Raw genomic sequence first — 21,884 nt, forward strand, 5'->3', positions numbered from 1 at the left:
GTATCGCATCTGCATTCTTCACAATTTTTGAGTACAGTGACCATTTTGCCATATTTTGGGAGTGCAGATCACCTTCCTCGTTCATTTTCACTTTATTAGGAAAATTTTCCGATTCTCCTCTGATTGTCTTCTCTATTTTCTCCTACTTTTAGCTTTTAAGCAGTCGACAAAATGGTATCAGAGCTCTTCTTGTATGCATTATTACATACGTGCAACATGATTGTACATCAAGACGAACAAAAGCTGAAATAATTCCACACCAGGTACTTCAAAACTTAAATGCTAGTGCCACCAAAAAACCTTGAAAAGTAGCTCAGAACACTAAACTCCAAAAAAAAAAAAAAAAAAAAAACACCAATCTCTCACTAATCAGAAATCTGAATCTCCATTCGGATTTAACTACTGCTTCTACTTCTACCGTTGTTAAATATCAGTTGCCATGCAAGATGATGACTGCTAACTTTAAATGGGTAGAGTTGTGCTTAAAATTGGACAACAATCAACCCAGGCTGAGAACCTCCACCACATCTCCTGCTAGTGCCTCTTCCCTGAGAGAGAGAGAGAGAGAGAGATTGGAACTTCCAAGGGAATGCCATATAGATTCACCCCCAACAAAATAAATGAATGTATATGGAATCTACTTATAAGCTAAATACTAAAAATACCATTCAGCTTATTACTTCATTCACGTCTCTCACTAATACAACCCTCTATTTCACAAAAGTTTTTACTGCTTGGTTTACTACAGGGGAGGAGAGGCTAAATCCTTTGTGGACTCTGAAAGACAAATTAATTGCTTTCTGGAAAAAAGAATACAGCTGCAACTAAAAGCACCTTGAGACCCCTTCATTTGCTTACAGATGAGATTAATAATATCTATCTATCTATCTATCATACAGCAGCAGCAGCACACCTCTCAATACATGAATGAGAGCACACAAAAATATGACTGGAAAAAATGAATCTGGACCCATATACGATGCAAGGGGGTAGAGGTAATGGCAACTCAGATAGTTGAACGTGTCCATCAGTAGATGCCCTGGAAATCAATGACGACAAGAAATTGGATACCCATATCAATACATTCCCTTGAAGACGGGATTTGTACGGCATATGCTCGCTCCATACTCCTCGTATTCTGCTTTAGTATGGCAAGCCTGCACAGAAAACATTTTTTAGCTTTGCTTTCAAAATTTGTACCTAATCTTTGCTATCGATATAAATGATAAGGATAATGAAATCAAATGGAAGGAAATATGGCCATCATTATCAGAGAGCACTAGCTCACCCTCCCACCCCTTCCAAAGCTCCAAAATTTTGCTAATCTGATGTCGAGTTACATCTAAAATAAAAGGGCATGGACCATACACAATGGCATTGTTTTAATTATGTTCAAGGCATCTCTTATGTAGCTGGCAAGGATTTTTCATCTATGCAAGAAAAATTAAAATAACAACAAAATAGGGGGAAAAAATCCTTTTTCTTAGGTAATGGATTCACAGTTTAATATGAACTAACATTTCTTTCCATTTCAATTATTGATTAAATATTCAGTTTGTTTTGAACTCAGGAGGCTACATTTCAATTACTGGTTCAATTATTTAGTTTGTTTTGGACTCGGGAGGCAGCTATCTTTAGTTCAATATATCAACTTTTCAAATTTGATTTGAAGGTTCAAGGGTTGAAGCATTCATTCACAAGATAGAAGTTATATTCCAAGAAACATTCCAGTTTCATTAGCAGCAAATAATTCACAACAAATACTTTGTTTATGATAAGAGTCATCAAAACCTTTAAACTATTGAGTATAAAGGGAAGGATCAAGATGTATTTTGAATTAGAAGAGAAGAACATACGGTGTAGAATTCGGGTGTTGATGCAAGTACAGAGCCTCCAAACCAAACTGCAAACCTTTGAATAGGATGGCTGACTACATTGACCTCCACTGGCTGCGACTGGAAGCAAAAACAATAAGAAGGTAAGCCCTTATTCACAAGGAATCAAATTTTATTTAACAAATACCTACTTTTACTTCTCCGCCTAGTCGGGCATCGGATGCCAGAACCCGAGCATCCACAATCTTCTTTAGATCCCGCTGCAACCTCCTATGGAAGTCCTTGAACATAGTTGATCCTCCAGATAGCACTACATTCTGAGAGAAATGACTTCAAAATCACTAAGTTGTGGAAGGAAAAACGTCAAAAGAAACAGAAAGAAACCTGACTAGATTCACCACACATTAAGTTTCTGTTGTTGGGCATTGGTATATTATGCAGAGGGTTGGATTCAACCTTCAATGTCCCACTTGGGAGATTTTCTTAGGTCAAAACTCTTTAAGAGTCTAAACTTTTCATGATTATAAGCTTCGTTGCCATTCGATATCACTTTCTTTAGAAAGTTGAAAATATGGCCACAGTTTAGAAAAGATGGTACTTATATGATGGTTGGATGGAATTGAATCTTGACCAAGGAAATTCCCCTAGGAGGCATCAAGTGATGTTCCCGACCGTGGCATGAAATTAAATGTCCCACAGTGCCCAACAAAGGAAATCTTGTAGTATTAGTTATCTTTACCAAAGGTTTCCTCTGGAAACAGAAATCATAATTTCATCCCGAGTATAACTAATTGACCTTATAAAGAGCCCTCCTTGTGTCAATTGGTGCAGACTGAATGCACTTGTCTATTACAGCAGGTAAAGGGGTGCTAAATTCACTGCTGTATATCTCAGGATTGAAGAAAATCTGCATAGAAAATCAAAAGTAATAACTTGATCAAATACAGAAGTAGACACAAACAGATGAACAAATTAAGGAAAAAAAATAAAAAAATGAGATTGCATAGTAAGAATAGGATTCTGTCTGGTAAGATGATTGTTGCAATCCAATTCATATTCATACTCCTCTTTTCTGAAAATCATGGTTTCTTGTTAATTTTTGTGTGGATAGTTTGCCACTTTCTCTTCCAGAACTATAAAAGAACTGCACTTATGATTAGCCAATCAGATCAACATATAGTGAGTACCAACCTCCTGTGTGTATGCCAAACATATGAAATGGGGAGGGAAAACAGATCCTTCCCATTTTCTTCTGGCTGATTAGCTTGTTCCCATTATTTTATCCCGAAGCAAATATTCCTCATTAAATGTTCAATGAAAAAGGGGGGAAATTGGAGTCTAGTATCGAGTTTAAGAAAATGTCTCCATTTTGCATTCTTCTTTTGCTTGTAATCTCTTTTGATTCTATGCTCTTTTTTCAAAATATGCAAAAATTTAAGACCCCCAAAAGATGGCTTAAATTTTATGTTTTTAACGAACTTAACATCTAATGATAAGGCAGAATCTCTGGCTAAAGAGGGAGCATGTGGGATTGTATTGTATTCAAGCAACAAGTTTCCTATCACATTTCTTCTCTATTTAGCGAAATTCATACTTCTTTTTTAAAACTTCTCATCTAATGAAGCTTCCAATAATGAGTGTCATTCTGACACTCGGTAGTTTTAACTACCCAAAGAGAATCTTCCAAAACCCAGTGTCATTCTGACTTGAATATATGTACATAGTCTCTAGGATTCATGTCCAATCCTCAAGTAAAGCCTCTGATCCATTAAAATCAGGTAAACCAATGTAAGGATTGAGATGCAACTTTTCCACACAAGGAACAAAGAAAAAGAAGAGAAAAAAGCATCAGTAGGTAGTGTTATACGATCAATTTACATAAAACTACAACTCTTGACCATGAGGTTATATATTATGGAGTCTTCTTCCTTTTGCTATTAATTTTTTTTTGTGCTTGGCATGGGGTTAGTGGTTAACAGTTAGCATTTAGTATAAGAAGGGGTTTGAACCTATGACCTTGGGAACAACCTCCACAAGGTCTTACCACTTAAGTGATGGGGCATTTGGACGGAAAGGAATAGCGATAATTTTGTAGACGGGAAAGTCTCAAGGCATCATTATAAACAATTAAGGTCTGTTGTTCCAACGAGCATCCCTACAGTGATTTCAAATGGGTGTATTCTGAGGATCTGGTCTTTAGATAGGAGTCGGTGGTCACAATTAAGTCTAAAATTTTGTTTGGTATTAGCTTCTCAGTGATTTCGTATGGGTGTGTTCTCTGGGTTCCTACATGATTTCAAATGGATGTTTTTGATGAGCATTCCTCCAGTGATTTCATATGAGTGTTATCTTAGTTCAGTTTATTTAGCTCTTTATATGTTTTCTTGTTAGGTAGGTATTTCTATCTTTTGTTGTGTACTCTTTCTGATTGGCTACCATATATGCTACATCCAACAGTGTTTCAAACATCGTTATTAAACACATTGTGGAAGACAACCCTCAAATCAGTAACCTTGCTATGAATCATATATTTCAAATTTGGATGCTAAAACTGTCGGTCAATATTCTGAATTATGATAAACTGAGATAAATAAGAAAACAATATCAAGGTAAAACGAACCTCAGGGCCAAGAAAGCGTTCATAGCCGATGTCACAAGAGTATGGTGCCCCTGTCTTTGGTTTAATCCCCCTCCATTGCTTGATGTACTTAGATGGTTCTCGATCATGCTTATTATATTCCTGAAACCATGGAAGAATTGTGAACTGTCATGATATAATCTCTCATCTGGACCCAGTATTTCTTTGACAAACATAAAATGAATGCTAAAAGAAATATGATTAGTTGAAAATTTGCAACGAGTTGTATATATTGTCTAGAACCTAAGAAAGGAAAAGGAATAAGCAGTCCTGAATGGTACAAAGACTTCATTTCTAGCTAATGTAAAGAGGGTAAAGATTACCTTGACAATATCTGAACAAGTGTAGCAATACATCTCTTTCACCTTTCGAGCCACTTCAAAAGAGTCTTCTGGTGGTACATGCTCTCCTCTTTCCTATATGAAAAAGTGTCAAAATGCAAACAACAATTCACAGCTAATCATGACAACAGTTCCCCAGAATCCATTTAACTATACTTTTGAACGGTACTGTGCTCTTTTTATTGCTACCAACCCCTCCATCATTCAACTAGCCCAATATACCCATTACAATAAGATAGGTCACCAAATATGGTAGTGCATCTCCCATTGCCCTGTTGGATATTTTCTAAAATCTAGACACTTATTTAATTTGTTGAGAAAAATATACAGTATACAGTAAAAGATCTCACACAGAATTTTGCAAATATTAGAATATTCATTACACAAAAACAAAAAAAAAGGATAGTAGGCTCAACAGTACAATAAATAAGGGGTCCATATTGATGCAAAGAGAAAATGTGATGGAGAATTTTAGGAGTTTGTGAAGTTTGTTTCTTTTGTAGTTTTTTGTCCTTCAGACAATCTTTGTTTGAAGTTTAGATGGCTGGTGTTCATCATCGAGACTTATGCAGTACTAACCTTAGGTGATTGCAGCATCAAAAAAGCTACTTCTTGAACATCTCACCATGGTTTCATTCACCATAAGCTGTTCACAACAAGTCTTATTTTCAACGTGAAAATTACTCACTCACTGTTGGTATTGTTTGGCATGGGTCACTTCCACAATGGGCACTTACCTATAATTTATGACTACAGGAATGGCCAGACATATAAAAGTATGAATCTGAAAAAGTTAGTGAACAAGTGCATTTCACCACTTGCAGAGCTCAACTTAGGAGAGAAATTTTCAGAAAATACAGAATTGAGGTTAAAAAGGTAGAAGACTCTATTGTAAACATACCAGTGCTAACAGTGATACAATAAAGCCAATTCAAAAAATACCCCAAGAAAATATACTGTTTTAGAAAGATTAAATCCAAGGGTCTTCTTATACCCGCATTAATTGTTGGATGAAGTGTGTAACATCCTTTCCAGCAATAGGAATCGACTTGATGCTACTCCCAATAACATAGCCATCTGCAACAGGTACAACATGTGTGGCCCCATCTCCAACATCCACTACAACCCCTGTCATTTCACACTGAGAAAATGTATTGGTTAATCTAAAGTGCAAGGACCATTAATTGGTTGTAGTTAAGACCAAGTTTTATAAAAGTCGTGAGGAATACTTGAGGAGGTCTGCCTATGTGAGGTGATGTGTAAGCCTCAAGGCGGTATGAGGCATAAGCCTTAATTTTATATGTATTTTTTGAATTTGTAAGCCTTCAATTTACCAAAAAGATGCTCCTAAAATTGCACAAGCCTAATAATCAGACACATAGTTCATGCACTTTATTTCACATATTATGAGATATATTTGGTAAAATAATTTTGTTCATAAACATGATATAATAGAGAATGAAAACATTTAAAAGCCCATGGACATGAAATACACTAGTATATAAATGATAGATGAAAACAATCTATTTTATAAGCTAAGATTTGTTTGAATAAGAGTTGTTGTGTGTTTTAACATGACTATGAGCTGGTGTCGTATAGTATAAAAAATTTCAAAAAATGGAGTGACCTTTTTCTCAACTCCTACTCAATGCGTTTGTTAATTGATCTTCAATTTTTAGATTAAATCCCTAAAGATAATGAGAAAATTGATTCAATTATCAACAACTTCTTGTTGGATAATCATAAATAATAAAAAAAACAATTAAGAGAAAGTCATAATCCAATCTAATGTGGATCCTTAACGAGATGAATTTCACACTGAGTAATCTGGTGGAAAATCTTCATTGCCAATCCTCGATCTTGATTAATAGGAAGAGAAGTAATAGGATTTCTCAAGAAAATATGTTGATTCTTCACAACTTGGTTCCCTCAAATGTTACATTGTGTTCACTGAACCGAATGAAGAAATCCAGTGAACTGCAACAATTGGGTTTGTTGGTACGTGGTTTTTGTTGCATTCCATGATTCTAAACTGAACCTCCCATGAACTGGTTTCCTTTGTACAGGTTTGCAATTTGGTTTGTGAGAGAATGCTGATACAAGAGGTCAAATCTAGGACCAAGCCCAGGTCCTATTAGTATATGAAGTTGGCTATGTAAGTTGTTGAGTTAGGATTGGGAACTTGAAGGTCCAAACTTTGGTTGCCATACCCTCTTAGCTAGTGAGAATGATTTCATTGATCTAGGTGACACATGTACAGTAGATAGTGGTGAGAGATTTTTGGCTCCCACAGAGACCAATGGGATTATTAGTATTTCTCATGGCTTAACATGAAGATATCCTTCCTCTCTTTTTTGCTACTCACCATTGCCACACAAAAAAATTGCTTATATATCCAAGTATCCTTGGATTGCCTTATAACTAGAGCTGGCAATTGGTCGAAAAATATCTGCTTACCTGACACATCCAACCCGAGTTATTCATGTATGCATACATTTTTTTATCTGATTAAGAATTTGGATAAAATTACCCATAATAATTTCATCTGAAATTTTCTTAGGTTCGGGCGCAAATATGTGTCGTGTCATATCCGACCTGAATATCCATTTATTTGAATTTAAAATGGTAAATTCACAATGAGGTACAAATATAACACAAAATTATGGTTCCTCTATTCTCCTCACAATGAAATATATTTATTTAACTAGGATATCCACTCAAAATTCGGGTACGAGTCGGATCCAAATATACTTTAAAAATTTGGGGCAATAATCAGATACTAATATCCTTGACAAAATTGTATCCGATATTCAGATATGGAGTCGGCTACAAACACGGATATAGACATATGCTTCATCCGACCCACACCAGATCTGTTGCCAGCCCTACTGTAACCTGTGATTTAAAACTTTCAAAAGTAGTGGGTCTCCCTCTTTTATTATGTACAATCATTCTCAGTCTCTTCTTTGCTTTGTATTTTGTACACCTAATCCTTCTAGACATTTATTAGTCAAGTGCCTCAAATATTTTTATCGAGTCGCAAGTGCCTCAACTATTCTTGTCGAGTAACATATATTGTCGAACTAATTCATGGAACACAGTCACCTTATCTTAACGAGGTGTATTTCATGTGGCTCTTTTTGATGTATATAATGAGAGAAGGGTTTGTATTGTTAACAGTTTAACACTAATCCACATTATTTAAAATTTAAAATTTAAAAAAATACTCTTTCATTATATTAAATGGCACAATACTTTATAAATCTAAATTATTTGAAATTTCAAGAATAATATCTTAAATTAATTATAATGACATTTTTTTTTATAACAATTATAATGACATTTCTAATCTTACATAATTACTATTCCTATTTTTAAACTTACATGCTAATGCACATACTGCCCAAAATCTCTTGTCACCATTATTTTGTTGCAATTAACACTAGAACTCGAAATTTTTGAAAAAAACTGAAATCCAACACAACTGACCTTAGAAGTGGTGTACCCAGCTGCAAGAGCAAGAACGGGCTGCACCGCTATATAAAGACCAGGAACATTAAAAGTCTCGAACATAATTTCTCCGGTGTACTCGCGATTCTCAGGAGCCGTAAGTGGGCTTTCGGTTAGAAGAAAGTAGTGATCTTCAGGATCGCATCTCAAGTAATTAAAAATACATTGTTGCCAAAATCTCTCCATTGTGTCCCAATTCTCTACCTGACCATGATGAATCGGATAACTAAGACTATAAGTACTACTCGATCTAGATCGAGATAACGCTTCTTCTCCTATGAAGTAATCGAGATCAGCCATAACGCCCGCACTGTGTTGCGCAAGCCAATTGCTTCCCTTTCCCGAACCCCTCGATTGGTTCAAGAAGGAATCGTTGATTGCGACTACAGTTGGTATTATAAAGCATGGTTCGACGTTTCCAGCAAAACCCATCTTAGTATACCTGAAAGAGAATCGAAAGATTAAAACTTTGTGAAAAAAAGGGGGCGGGGGGGTGAATTTTGTCAAACAGGTAGTGGGCATGGTGTACGAACCCAGTGCCATTGTCGATGACTACAGCCGGACGAGATGAAGCGGCGTCCATTGGAGAAGGGAGAGATGATGATTTGAGGTGGATCTGCGGTTGAGATCCAAAGAGGAGGGTTTAAGGGATAGGATCATGGTCGTGGTGGGCTCCTAGGGATGCGTGAAGGAGGTCTTGTAGACGTCGATCCCACGTAAAAGCGGCAGCTCAACTTACTGCACCTGCGGATTAGTAATCCATCCATTTCAAAGACACACGAAGGGTTTGCAGGCTGAGATCGTCATCATCATAAGCTTTCTTGCCTTCTTTTCTTTCCAATCAAACAACTCTCTCTCTCTCTCTCTCTCTCTCTCGCACATACACAAAAGCCTTTAATGGACCGATTTTCTTTTGCTTGTGAGCTTGGATTTGTTATTTTACCTTTGTTGGCTTCTTTTCTTGACAATCAAACAAGACTCTCTGTCTCTCAAAAAGCCAGTAATGAGCAAATATTATTTAGGTTTGAGGTACCCCTCAGAATTTTTGTCAAATCTACAAATACCACTCTGATTTCAAACTAATTCCATACCCCTTGACTTCAGTCTTCAATAAGATACTAACAAAAATGATCTAAATGCCCTCCAAGATCAGAATACTATTAGAATTTTGATGTCAATCTTTGGATTCAAATTTGATACAAAATGTAAAAAAAAAATTTGCATGTTTGGAAGAGAGCTTAGGAATTATTGTATTCGAGCATGTTTGGAATGCCAAACCTCAAAAAATTGCAAGTCTCCAACTCTTCATAACTCTCCTTAATTTTTATGATAATTCGCCAAGAGCCTAGTATAAGAGAACAAACGATGATCATCAACTATATTTAGATATATTGATAGTAACCAAACTCAATCTCTATCAAACATCTTTTATTCCCTCAAGTAATAAATAATTTTTTTTACTCCCCCTCTACTCTCCTAATGTGGCAATGTGCAGGGAGCCATGGATTTTTTTTCTTCAAAATATACAATCCCACATATTTATGTGGATGTGCAATTGTGTATCCTGAGGAAATATATGATTCTATGTCCATGCCACGTCAAGAGAATATGGGGGAGTATATCAGAAGGGGGATCAAATTATCACGACTAATAATAAATTGGACTAGGGAGTCCATGGATTTGCACCATTGCATAATGGAATTTGCCTATAACTCGAAGGTGAATTTTCATAGGAACATTGGGGTTATAATTAACTCCCAATGTCAACTATCAAAAGTTGGACTTCAACAATTTTACTCTTAGAAGTACAATTCATGGGGGGTTGTTTGTGATTTATATAAAATCACAATAAGTTGATAGAAGCTTTCCTTTAGGGGTCTATATAAAAGCGAAAATGGAAAGCATTATGAGACCCTAAAGAGAGCCAAACATAAATCAAAATAGGGGTTACAAGTTTCGGAATGAACTGATTTTTGGTGAGGATGGTCTCTTCACCATAGAGATCATACTCACAAAAAATCAGCCCATTTGAAACTTGTAACCCCTATTTTGAAAAATGTTCGGCATAATGTTTGGCTCTTTTTAGGGTCTCCGAATATCACCCATATAAATAAAATAAAATAAAACAAAACACAATGATAAGTCTCATTCTACTACAGTTTGTAAGGGATAAACGTCATTTCCAATTACAATAAAGTGAGTTTTACACTATTTTCTCTTCACTCCTTCAACGTTATTATCTTTCATCTCCTCCCCCCTCTCATCTCCTCTCTTCTTTTTAATAATATCCATTCGATTTTACCATCTTTAGAAGTAAAATTCATGTGGGTTGTTTGTGATTTATATAAAATTACAATAACTTGATAGAAGCTCTTCTTTACGAGTCTATAAAAACGAAAATGGAAAGTGTTATGAGGCGCTAAAAAGAGCCAAACATTATGTCGAACATTTTTCAAAATAGGGGTAAAAGTTTTGGAATGAATTGATTTTTGGTGAGGATGATCTCTTCACTATAAAGATCATACTCACAAAAAATTAGCTCATTTCGAAACTTATAACTCCTATTTTGAAAAATGTTTGACTCTCTTTAGGGCCTCCAAATGCTACCCATATATATAAAATAAAATAAAACAATACACAATGATAAGTCTCATTCTACTACAGTTTTGTGATGGATAAACGTCATTTCCAACTATAATAAAGTGAGTTCTACACTACTTTCTCTCCACCCGTTCAACTTTATTATCTTTCCTCTTCTCCCTCTCCCCTCTTTTCAATAATATTCTTTCGATTTTAACTATTTTTTCTCTTTTACACACCCCCTTTAGTAATAACTCTCTATCTTTATCATCTTTCCTTTTTTACTTATCTAACCCCAAAATAAGATGCTCGTGCCGTAAGTCTAGTATATATATATATAAATGAAAATTTTGCAGTCATTTTTTAAATAAAAATGATGTGTTAATATTCCTATTCAACATGTTTTGTTTTGTTGTATGCTTGATCATTAGGGGCGAGGCAATTGACCTCTTCAACCATCATATCTCGTCCAAATCCCCTGGGTACATGCAATACCCCCACCAACCACATATAAAAAGACGAGATAAATCCCTATGGATGGTCAACGATGGGACTTGAATTCAAAACCTTCCTCTTTTAATACAAGGAATAATCTTAATCATGATATCAAATTTTTCTGGAATACATCAAATTGTTGGGGTTCATATTACATCATGTATGTTTAATATCAATCTAATGATTTTTTAACACCCCTCTTTGGACATATGCCCCCATCACAGAACCGTAGATCATTTACATCGGGAAATACATAACCATAAAATCATTTTCTTGTGTATCCCAAGGCAAATGATATACGGGTTTGTGATGGGGTGTATGTCAAAGAGAGACATCATATTATCACGACTCTTAATGTCATTAAGTAGAGAGGTTGGTGGTTCTTGACCCGTCTCATTGCCGCTTACGTAAAACTATAATGTTTCGTAGATTATTGCTTGATATCCTCTTACCTAAAAGTCCATCACCAATGAAATCACCAACAAACAAACAAATAAACAAAGTGGTAATTCACCGTGTCGAGCACGACTCATAAATAAATCAAGTCCACCAAATTGAAGTTGTCAACTTCGTTTGTTAGATTTTGGAAAATGTTAGAATAAGCATCACACGAGGGAAAAATAGTGTGATAAGACGACTGGGGCATGAAAAATTTTGGTCCCAAACATGTCTGCACTAGACTTTGAGAAAATTTAAACTAAGAGCCTATAAGTGTCAATATCAAAATCTGAAATGGTTCCACAAATCTAAATTCTTCACCATCAATTAATTAATTGCATTTTACTAGGTAAATTGAATCCGTAAAGATGTTGATGTTCAACGTATTAGGTCTCCTTTGCACGTCAAACATCTTCGTGTCCAATGACAAATTAAAGAATGTTTGGTTTATATGGTTTAGTTTCATTTATTATTTATAGCCATCGATTTCAGAATTTATGGTCAAGGAATTCAAGCATTTTTTAGGTAAGAACTTCTATTGCCATGCCAAATTTTCATTATCACATCTTAATCATAAAATTAAATCGATATCAAAGAGGTGGGGAATTAGATTTTCTTTTATCATCCACTTTTGTCGTCTATTTGAAATCCAAAACCAATCAGGGAGAGAACAAAAAAAGAGGTCATGTCAAAAAGCAAAGGTGGAGATACAATTGTCCCCACAAGAATTTTCAAAGTTTGTACATTAATGAGCTATTACAACGGATATTAACGACAGATAAAAAATCTGTTATTATTGCCCTCCTAATTTTTTTTTCTTACTCTTAATTGTCCTCACAAAATATTTGTTTCACTCTAAATTCGCCCTACAACTTGGCCTTGTCCTTGGCAGGAAGAGAGGAGATAGAACAATATTAAATAAGATTTTATTTTTTTACAAAGAAATTAAAAAGAAGATTTTTAATGGAAGACGAAGAATATTGTACAAATCGTTTTATTTGAAAGGCGTGTATTATTGCAGGAATTCATTTTGAAGCGATTATAAATTACTTATGAAGAGTAAACATATTGTGAGAAGATGATAAAGGGTTATGAAGGTTTTTAAAGAGTGAAGCATAGAATAGAAAAATAAAACAAAAAAGATAAAGATAAAGTTATTTAATATCATTTATTTCTTATTTAATAAATTACATTTAACATCATTAATTGGTGTATTGTAACCAAAAAAAATTGGAGCAGAAATACAAATTCTCCTTAATTACAACTAGATATGGAATAAAAGAAATTAGAGTCGTGATAATCTGATGCCCCCCTTTGACATACGCCCACATCATAGAACCGTAGATCATTTGCCTTAGGATACACAAGAAAAATATTGATGATTTTACGTATCCCAAGACAAATATTTCTCTTTTGGGTGTTGTCCGCCTAATTAGTCTACGATCAACGAGCGGAGGCGCAAACAAAGTAAGAGAGGTTCAACAAACTAATACGCAAACGGAGATCCTGAGTTAATGTCTTGAGTTGACTTGACTAGCTCTTCTTGAAGCTAATCGGTTGAGCCAAATTACGTTGACCATTAGTCCCAATATTAGAGATTGAACCTACGTTTGTGAGTAGCACCTACGATTCTGTGATGGGAGCGTATGTAAGATAGGGCCTCATTAAAAGTATTATTCTAAAAAAAAAAAAAAATGTACTTGAATATGGCATGAAGAGATCATCAATGAGATTTGTGGGTAGGCCCACCTGGGCCAAATTTTTTACTATAAACATTTTGCTTGACAGTCAAAGAGCATAAGGGGTCCCCAAGTTAATGTACCGCTACCATAACATACTACTTTTTGGTCTACAACAGCTTTTCGCATTTGGTCACATCTGCGGGCCCAAACATTATGTGTATGAGTTGGTGCCACCATGGTTAGATAACTACTTATCTCTCTATACAATATCTGTCTGAGTTGGTGCCGCCATTGCATTTCTAAGGAGGTATTTTAAATTTTGGCTAACATGTAGGGGTGTGAAATAAATTCAAAGTGCCATGTGTCTTGTAACGAGGAGGGTTCCTTCATAGTCAAACTCATGCCCTCAATACACTTAGATTCATATGATTGGATGGGGTTGTATGAAATCCTGGATTGATTTTTTTGTGAGTAAATTTTTTTTTTTTTTTTTTTTTCTAGAGTCTTAAAATAAATGTATTTTTTTTAATCCAAGGTTTTGATTTAGATGTATTTCGAGGATGGAGAATCCAATGTTTGGATCTATATGTAATTTATAAAAGAGAATAAAATGTATTTTCGATAAGAGTTTACTTTTGATGAAAAAGGACTCGTGAAAAAGCACAAGATCTCGATCATTAAAATACAAAATCCAAGGGATGGAATGTATATGTAACTTTATAATATATACTATTGAGAGTTATACCAGGGATAAATTTTGACCATTCACAGTCAAGATCATATATTTTTTCATGAGTAATTGGAACCCTCCTTTCTTTAAACAATTAAACCCTTGTTCTCTCACAATCAAACAAACAAAAGATGAAGAAAATCAACTACCAATATTAAATGACTTTGATGAAATTATTTTAATATCTCTCAAATGGAGATGTACATCATCATCATCATCATCATCAAAACCTTATCCCAAAGATTTGGGGTTGGTTAAAAGAACCGAGTTCTTGTAGTACATGTTTTGTATTATGTTGGCAAGTACGTTAAGTTGCGGGGGTGCAAGGGGCAACACGTAATTTTGTAGGATTACTAAAAAAACAATTATCTAATATTTTCTTAACGTTTTTTTATTTTTATTTTTAAATATTCGGGGAGATAGACACATTTAACAACTCTCGATTTTGTATATAAAGATCTCTAAGATTGTAGAACCAAAGAAAGAAAATAATAATCGTTCTTGATCTGATCAGTGGATGAAAGCACACTGCCGAACCATATATATTATAAATTATTGTGTTGTGTGTGAATTTTGTTCTTTTTATTGTTTCATTGTTTCACAATTCATCCATTTAATTATGTCTAAAGTCATATATTTTATTATTCAAAATGAATTTATATCCAACTTTAATAATCTCTACGCGTATTCTTCGAGCCTTCATTTCAAATTTTAAAATCTTCAAATTGTATGTTTCTTTTAACTAGGACTCTAAATCATTTCGATTGATTTTCTTTTACTTGATCACGTATTGAAGACAATCCTACATTATTATTATTTTTTTTGCAATGAATTAGTACAAAAAATGTTTAAAAAAAAGTCCATTGGAGATGAGATTTCAAAAAATCCCTAATAAACCAATCACATGAAAGTATCCCCAATTTACAAGACTACCCTCATTAGGTTTTTGTGCAATTGATCATCTCCGATTATGTGAAATCATAGATTGGCTTTTATATGAAAAAATAAATCACATGTATTTCGTAATCCATTTTCAACACCTTGGATGATGTTAGAAATTTAAAGGCCTTTGCCGTTGGATTGCCAATGTGGTAATCCATTGGAGCTTAAGAGGCCTTTGCCGTTGGATTGCCAATGTGGTAATCCATTGGAGCTTAAGCGACCTTTAGTAAGATTTGAAATCTTCTAAGTTAGTAAGGTTAACTTGCTTTTATGCTTTTTGGCGACTCAATAAAGCGTATCACAACAAACCAAAGAGTGGAAAACAACGTCGAACGATGCGTCAGCACCGACACGACCGCCATGACGCCGTACAAAACTACAAATGAGCTCTCACCCGTCAATTGTTTTTACAGTGGGACCCAGTTTTCACGTCGTATACCGAACAGGAATCATCTGGGTTGATTAGACACCTAGAGGGGACATAGTAGATTAGAATGACTGCCACGTCATTATCAAAACCCCAATCTATTTAATTTCCTTTAATTTAATTAAGAACAGTGTAATGTGGGATTTATGTTAAGAACAGTGTAATCAGGGATTTATGTTATGACCAAGTCAAGTATACTATTTTTGTGAACTAGAATAATCTACACACACACACACACACACACAAAAGGTCCCTGGTTGTAGCAAATATGACCTGGTTATATCATATTCCTGTCTTCTATCCTACTCATTGCTGACTATTCAGATAGAAATTTCTCAGGTCTCTCTCTCTCTGTCTATAAATACAGAAACAAATATACGAAGAAACTTGAAAAGCGTTTCTGTAATGGAAGAAAAGCTAATTCAAAGGATGACCATGTGTTGCTCGACTGGCTTTCCCCTCAATTTCTACTCATTAAGGCCGTTACCTGCTGGAGTTGATCCAAGCTCCATTGAACAACCTCCATCCGATGTTCGAATTCTTACTTCTGGTGGATTAAGCATCCCTGCGCATTCTAGTATTCTGGTATTTTTTTATTTATTTATCAAATTCTGATCTTTTTGATCTATTAAATTAAGAACTTATGTTCTCTGTTTTCTTCGATTCTTTTGGAAAATTTCTTATTTTTAAAGAATTTCAGTCAGTTCGGTTGTATTAGATCATTTATAGATTTAAGTTCTTGTTTTCTTCGATTCTTTTGGAAAATTCAAAAGTCTGATCGATTGTATTACATCATTTACAGATATAGACAGATTGAATTTTTGGTGAATTTCTCAGTTTTTAAGCGATTTTGGTGCAAAGTTCTGATCTTCTTTTTTTTTTTTTTTTGAAATTGAAGGCTTCGGTTTCTACAGTGTTAGAGAAGATCTTAGATCGACCTAGTAAGCGTCGAAGTTCGGAGAAGATCATCCCAATCCTTGGCGTTCCTTGCGATGCTGTCATCGCGTTCGTTCGATTTCTCTATTCTTCGAGGTTAGTTCAGTTGCTAAAATACGCATATACGCTTTCTATCTTTAATTGAATCGGATAATCTAATCCGTTCGATCCCATGATCTGTCTTTGTACGGGATCTGGGTACGGCCATGATCGTCCCTCTGTGATTGTGCAGAATCAGGCGCACGATAGATTCTTTATTTTATTCTATTATTTTTTAATATTAAATGGTTGAGGACGTAAGCCGTCCACCTTCTCTGCACCTTACATGTGGCGAACTTTTTGATACTTTCAAACTATTAAAAACGTGTTCAAAACCTTTGAAATGACGAAAGTGCCCTTGGTTCCAGTTGCACAAAGGAGGAGATTGACCAATATGGGATCCATCTACTGGTCCTGTCGCACGTGTACTCTGTACCACAGCTGAAGCAGAGATCCGCGAGAGGGTTAGCAGATCGTTTGACGGTAGAGGACGTAGTTGACGTGCTTCAGCTTGCGAGACTCTGCGATGCACCTGATCTTTACGTCAAATGCATCAAGTTTGTAACAAACGCCTTTAATGCTGTAGAGAAGACAGATGGATGGAAGTTGTTGCAAGATCACGACCCTTGGCTTGAGCTCGAGATTCTAAGAGTTGTTGATGGAGCCGAATCGGTAAGTCTTCTTTGGTAATTTTTAATTTACGGATTTTCAATTTTTTTTTTAAAAACATTTTTAACTTTTAATTAATTAAATTTATTAAACAGAGGCAGAAGCGGAGAAGTAAGATAAGAGAGGAGCAAAGTTTGTATCTACAGCTAAGTGAAGCAATGGAGTGTTTGGAGCACATATGTAAAGAAGGGTGTACGAGTGTGGGTCCGCACGATATAGATCCTAGCAAGAACAGAGGCCCCTGCAACAAATTTGCCACGTGTCGAGGTCTTCAATTGCTGATTCGTCACTTTGCCACGTGTAAGAAAAGGGCACATGGTAGGTGTTGCCGGTGCAAGCGGATGTGGCAACTTCTTCGACTTCACTCCTCAATCTGTGAACAACCTGATCTCTGCAAGGTTCCTCTGTGCAGGTGATTAATCTTGACCATTGAATTAAAATTTAGATAAATGCTAATGCCACACCAATTGCTATGAAGAAGTAAAATACGCAGTTTGGGGGTGGTGTTAGCAAAAGTTGGTTTGGCAATACCAACTCCCTCTATATTTATTGTGTTCAAATCTCAACTTTTCCGCCGATAGTTGGACTTGAAATACCTCCTTCAAAATGCCACGTGTAATTTAATGGAGGGTTCACGTTAAAGTTTCAAAGGTTTTTCCGTAGCCACCTTGGAGACTTCAAAATTTTGAAGAATCCCTCTCCTTTGAATTATACGTGACATTCTTAAGAAGATATTTGACAACGTGCAGGGGTGTGGCACAAAAAATAATGTCACGAGTCTTCGAGGAGGGTTCCTTCAAAATTTTGAAGCGGGCTGGCTATTTCAAAGTCGAACTCTTATTTTGTCGAGGCTTTAAATTGTGTACCTTTCTTTTTGATCCCCTAGTCATTTTCTAAAGTTGTCCCTTCCGAAATATGAGATGATCATATGGTGTAATTCTGATACCAAATGATACAAATCTAATCAATGCATAAAAAATAATTCTTAGGTGTTAGTAGTACAAAAAGCTAAACCACCTAAGTCTCTTTGACGTAGTAATACATTCTTGGCAATATAAATTTTAGAGAGTTAGTGTTGATACTTCAATTTCTTAAATTATTTATCACATCCTAATTAAAAATTAAAAGAAATCATTTAAACATTACAAAAGTATGGTTCAAGTTATTAACATTACAAAGTATCATAACACATTGAAACTACTTTAGCAATTGTTTATAATTAGGATTAAACTCATATAAAATATTAATGGGATTTTTCTCAAAATGTGTGTAATTTATGTTAAATTATGATTTCGATTGGCTATTCATTTAATTCTTAAAACATGTTTTTACAATGAATTCGTCATTTTTATAATTAACAAATTCGTTGATAAATTACCAGTGAGATTGTTAATAAAATAAAATCATTGCTATTTTATTAAAAAATCATATATTATAAAAGCGATGAATTCATTGTAAAAATATGTTTTGGGATTTAAAATCAACATTATTTCGCAATTTTAACATAAGTTGCCCATGTTTTGAGAAATGTCTCTTATTTTATTGGATTTCGATGGGCACACGTTAAAGTGTAATAAATACATTTGGAAAATTGGATTTTATACCATTAATTACTCATGAATACCTACAGCTAATCTGCACCATTCAATGGATTCAGCAGTCTTCAATAGAGTTACGGAAGAATCTTTAATGGTACTCATAAAAATCAAGAGACGCACCCATCAAAGCAATCGTGAGAATCACAAGTAATGAAAGACAAACTACAAGTCCCTTTTTATTGTTTTGAAGTGATTTTTGACAAATTTAGTAAAAAATCTACACATCATTTTCCTTTTTTCCTTTTTTTTTGTTTTTCATTAATTAATATCTTTCAGAAGTAGTGGTCCTGTGGGGGTTGGAGCAAAGGAAAGGTTGCAATCAACCCAGCAGCCTATACAAATATCATATAAGTGGGGCTCACCCCAACTAAGTGATGCTTGGGTCCCACTCTATAATAGCCATCATAGATGACTTTGAGCAGCTATAGAGTAAAATTTCCAATTTCTTTTTTCTCATGTTGGGTATTTTACAGGCAATTCAAATTGAGAATGCAAGTTGAAAGAAATGGAGATAATGCAAGGTGGAGATTACTAGCAAGAAAGGTGGTGTTTGCTAAAGTCATGTCTTCTCTGTCTTTGCCTAAGAGAAAGAGAGATGAAGCCACCATGGATGATGGGGTGAGATGTTTTAGACTACTCTGATGTGATCATAATGAAGAACATATATCCTAATCCCAATTTTTTATTATTTATTATTCTAGAAGAACAAAAGAGAAGACAAGAAATGCAGTAGTAGCGTGGTTCAAAATTTTCTTTTTCTTTTTTAGGGTTATTTAAGGCTAGTTGTGAAGAACCCAAAAGTATTAATTAATTGGGTTTAAATAGGGAGAGGTAGATGTGGTTGTAGGAGTAGGAGTGAAATAAATATTTAATGTAATTTGTTTGGATGGTTGGTTGGATCTCGGTAGGACCTCGCTGGTTATATAGAAATTTAAATTAAATAAAAGGTAAAAACATTGAATTGAGACAAATACACGTATTTTGTAATAGTTGCCAGCAATGTTTGTGGGTTGGCACTCTGTGGTTGTTCTTGTACGTATTGGTCTTTTACTTTTGAAGTGAAATTGCAGATTCATTCTCCTTAGGTGAACCTATTTTTTTAATTTCTAGTGGACAAGCATGGTTTGAATCAATGTTACCCATTTCGTTGGTACAAGCCAAAATCACAAACCGGTACAAATCGGATCAGTTCGTGGTACAATTATGCTTGAGTGAGTTTTTATTGGAATCAGCAAACCATGTTCGATTCACAACATTATTTTAATTGGTTCAGTGAATCAAACCAGTTTATTATACTTTTTTTCATTATCGATATTTAGATTTTGAATTATTATGACTAATGATAAATTGACACGCTAAAACATATGTGGTGTTGACGTGGTAACTGCACTGAATGATAGATCTTTTTTCCTTGCTCAATGGTTTTGTGCGCTTGCCACATCAACCACGCATAGATCATGTATACTTTAACGTGTCAGTTTATCATGACTCTTATTATATTAGTTTGTTTTTATTTAACTTAGATTTTTTTAACATTATAATTTTACTTGTAACGTGTATACTTGAAATATAGATGGACGAGCGGTTTAAGCTAGCAAATCGATCTACGAAATCAAAGCTAATTGAGAAATGAATTATCTCTACCTACCCATATCAACCACATTCGTTCATTCTAAAGTAGTGAACCTCGAACCCAAAATTAAGCTGACGAACCAGGTGACATAGGTTTGGACCACCTGTTATGGGAGGAACTTCATCTCCAAGAAACAATAAAAAATGAAGCTCCACATATAGAGAAATGGACGAATATCGGGTAGGTGACATATTTTCTCCAAGTATTATATCCTTTCTTAAATGGAGACGGCTAAGCCTAGACCTAATCCAAGTCAAGGTCATTTGTTGACTGAATTGGTTTTGTTTTTCATTCTAACCCAAGTTGTACGTTGTGGTCATTGATGTTGATGGGTGCCGTGTGAGTAGTGAGGGGGAACAAGTCATGTTGGATCATGATTTTAAAACTTGATTTCACGACTCGTCTCGAGTCATTTTGGATGAGTTTGATGAGATACGTTTGAGACATTTCATTCAAACAATAACGTAAAAAATGAATGTAGGATTTTAAATCTCATCCGATGCATTGACTTGTTCATCTGTCTCATCCATGCCTGATACCACTGAGATGACTTGGACGATACATCTCGATCTCAAACAGAGTTTATAAACCATGTGTTGGAATAACACCTTTTATAATTTATATTAGTCTTCTGATGTAAATTACCAGTCTGGAGTACAAATAATACTTCATCCATGAGACAAAATAATTTAATGATAAGATTCTCCAAGATTCCAGAGATGGTTGGCACCAAAATCAATCCACTACTAGTAGTTGGGATGGAATACAATAATTCAAGTTCAACTAATAAGAACTTATTTAAAGAAAAAACACATGAGATCCAAACTTTTGGTTGATCATCATTTTGGGAGAATGACAATCCAACAAGTAAAGGCAAACAACCAGTACCAACCTTTATTGATCTTCTATTTTTCTATTATTTCTAGGGACAAGAGTGTCAGAGTGGTTTATATATGAGAGCTGCTATTGGCACCCCAACTTTTGCTTGTTACATCCCAATAGTGTTGATCCCGTGGCTGGATCCGGGTTCAAAACCCATTGAACCCACTTCATCAACAATAATGAACATAAAGAGCATAGTACAGAACCCATGGCAATAATGATAATAGAAGTGTTAGCCCTTAAAGCTTCCCCCTATTCAAGTTTCATCTGCTAAAAGTTTGGAATACAGCTTGAGTGTGGCTGTCCACAAATGAAATAAGCTTCCTCAAAATTCATCCACAGGCATAATAATTAAATGATGGTAAATAGCAGAAGGAAACACAATTCTTCAAATGTCCACTAAAAGCTTTACTATGATACAGCAAGCCCTTCTGGTTTCAGTTTTCTGCAACATATAAGAGGCATATCTGGACTGGCGATTCATGGCAAACAATATGAATTAAAAATTC

At 35.0% G+C, this 21,884-nt stretch overlaps 2 protein-coding genes across 2 annotated transcripts; one reads left to right on the top strand and one right to left on the bottom strand.

Moving 5' to 3' along the window:
* Positions 1–172: 172 nt before the first annotated feature.
* On the bottom strand, positions 173–9,296 carry DIS1 (Actin-like ATPase superfamily protein). Its single transcript, XM_086442012.1, has 9 exons — positions 8,858–9,296; positions 8,304–8,766; positions 5,809–5,955; positions 4,797–4,889; positions 4,456–4,575; positions 2,632–2,742; positions 2,027–2,152; positions 1,857–1,955; positions 173–1,157 (listed from the first exon to the last, which is right to left on the bottom strand). Exons 1-9 carry the CDS (start codon positions 8,905–8,907, stop codon positions 1,077–1,079), a joined length of 1,290 nt encoding a protein of 429 aa, XP_086298138.1. The 5' UTR covers positions 8,908–9,296; the 3' UTR covers positions 173–1,076.
* Positions 9,297–15,964: 6,668 nt separating this feature from the next.
* LOC147400946 (BTB/POZ and TAZ domain-containing protein 1-like) lies at positions 15,965–19,950 on the top strand. Its single transcript, XM_086442014.1, has 5 exons — positions 15,965–16,203; positions 16,517–16,650; positions 16,962–17,265; positions 17,358–17,674; positions 19,334–19,950. The coding sequence occupies exons 1-5, from the start codon at positions 16,024–16,026 to the stop codon at positions 19,500–19,502; spliced, it is 1,104 nt and encodes a 367-aa protein (XP_086298140.1). The 5' UTR covers positions 15,965–16,023; the 3' UTR covers positions 19,503–19,950.
* The last annotated feature ends 1,934 nt before the right edge of the window (positions 19,951–21,884 follow it).

Source organism: Akebia trifoliata, chromosome 5, assembly GCF_017979445.1.
Source record: "Akebia trifoliata isolate Shusen 1 chromosome 5, ASM1797944v1, whole genome shotgun sequence".
NCBI lineage: Eukaryota > Viridiplantae > Streptophyta > Magnoliopsida > Ranunculales > Lardizabalaceae > Akebia > Akebia trifoliata.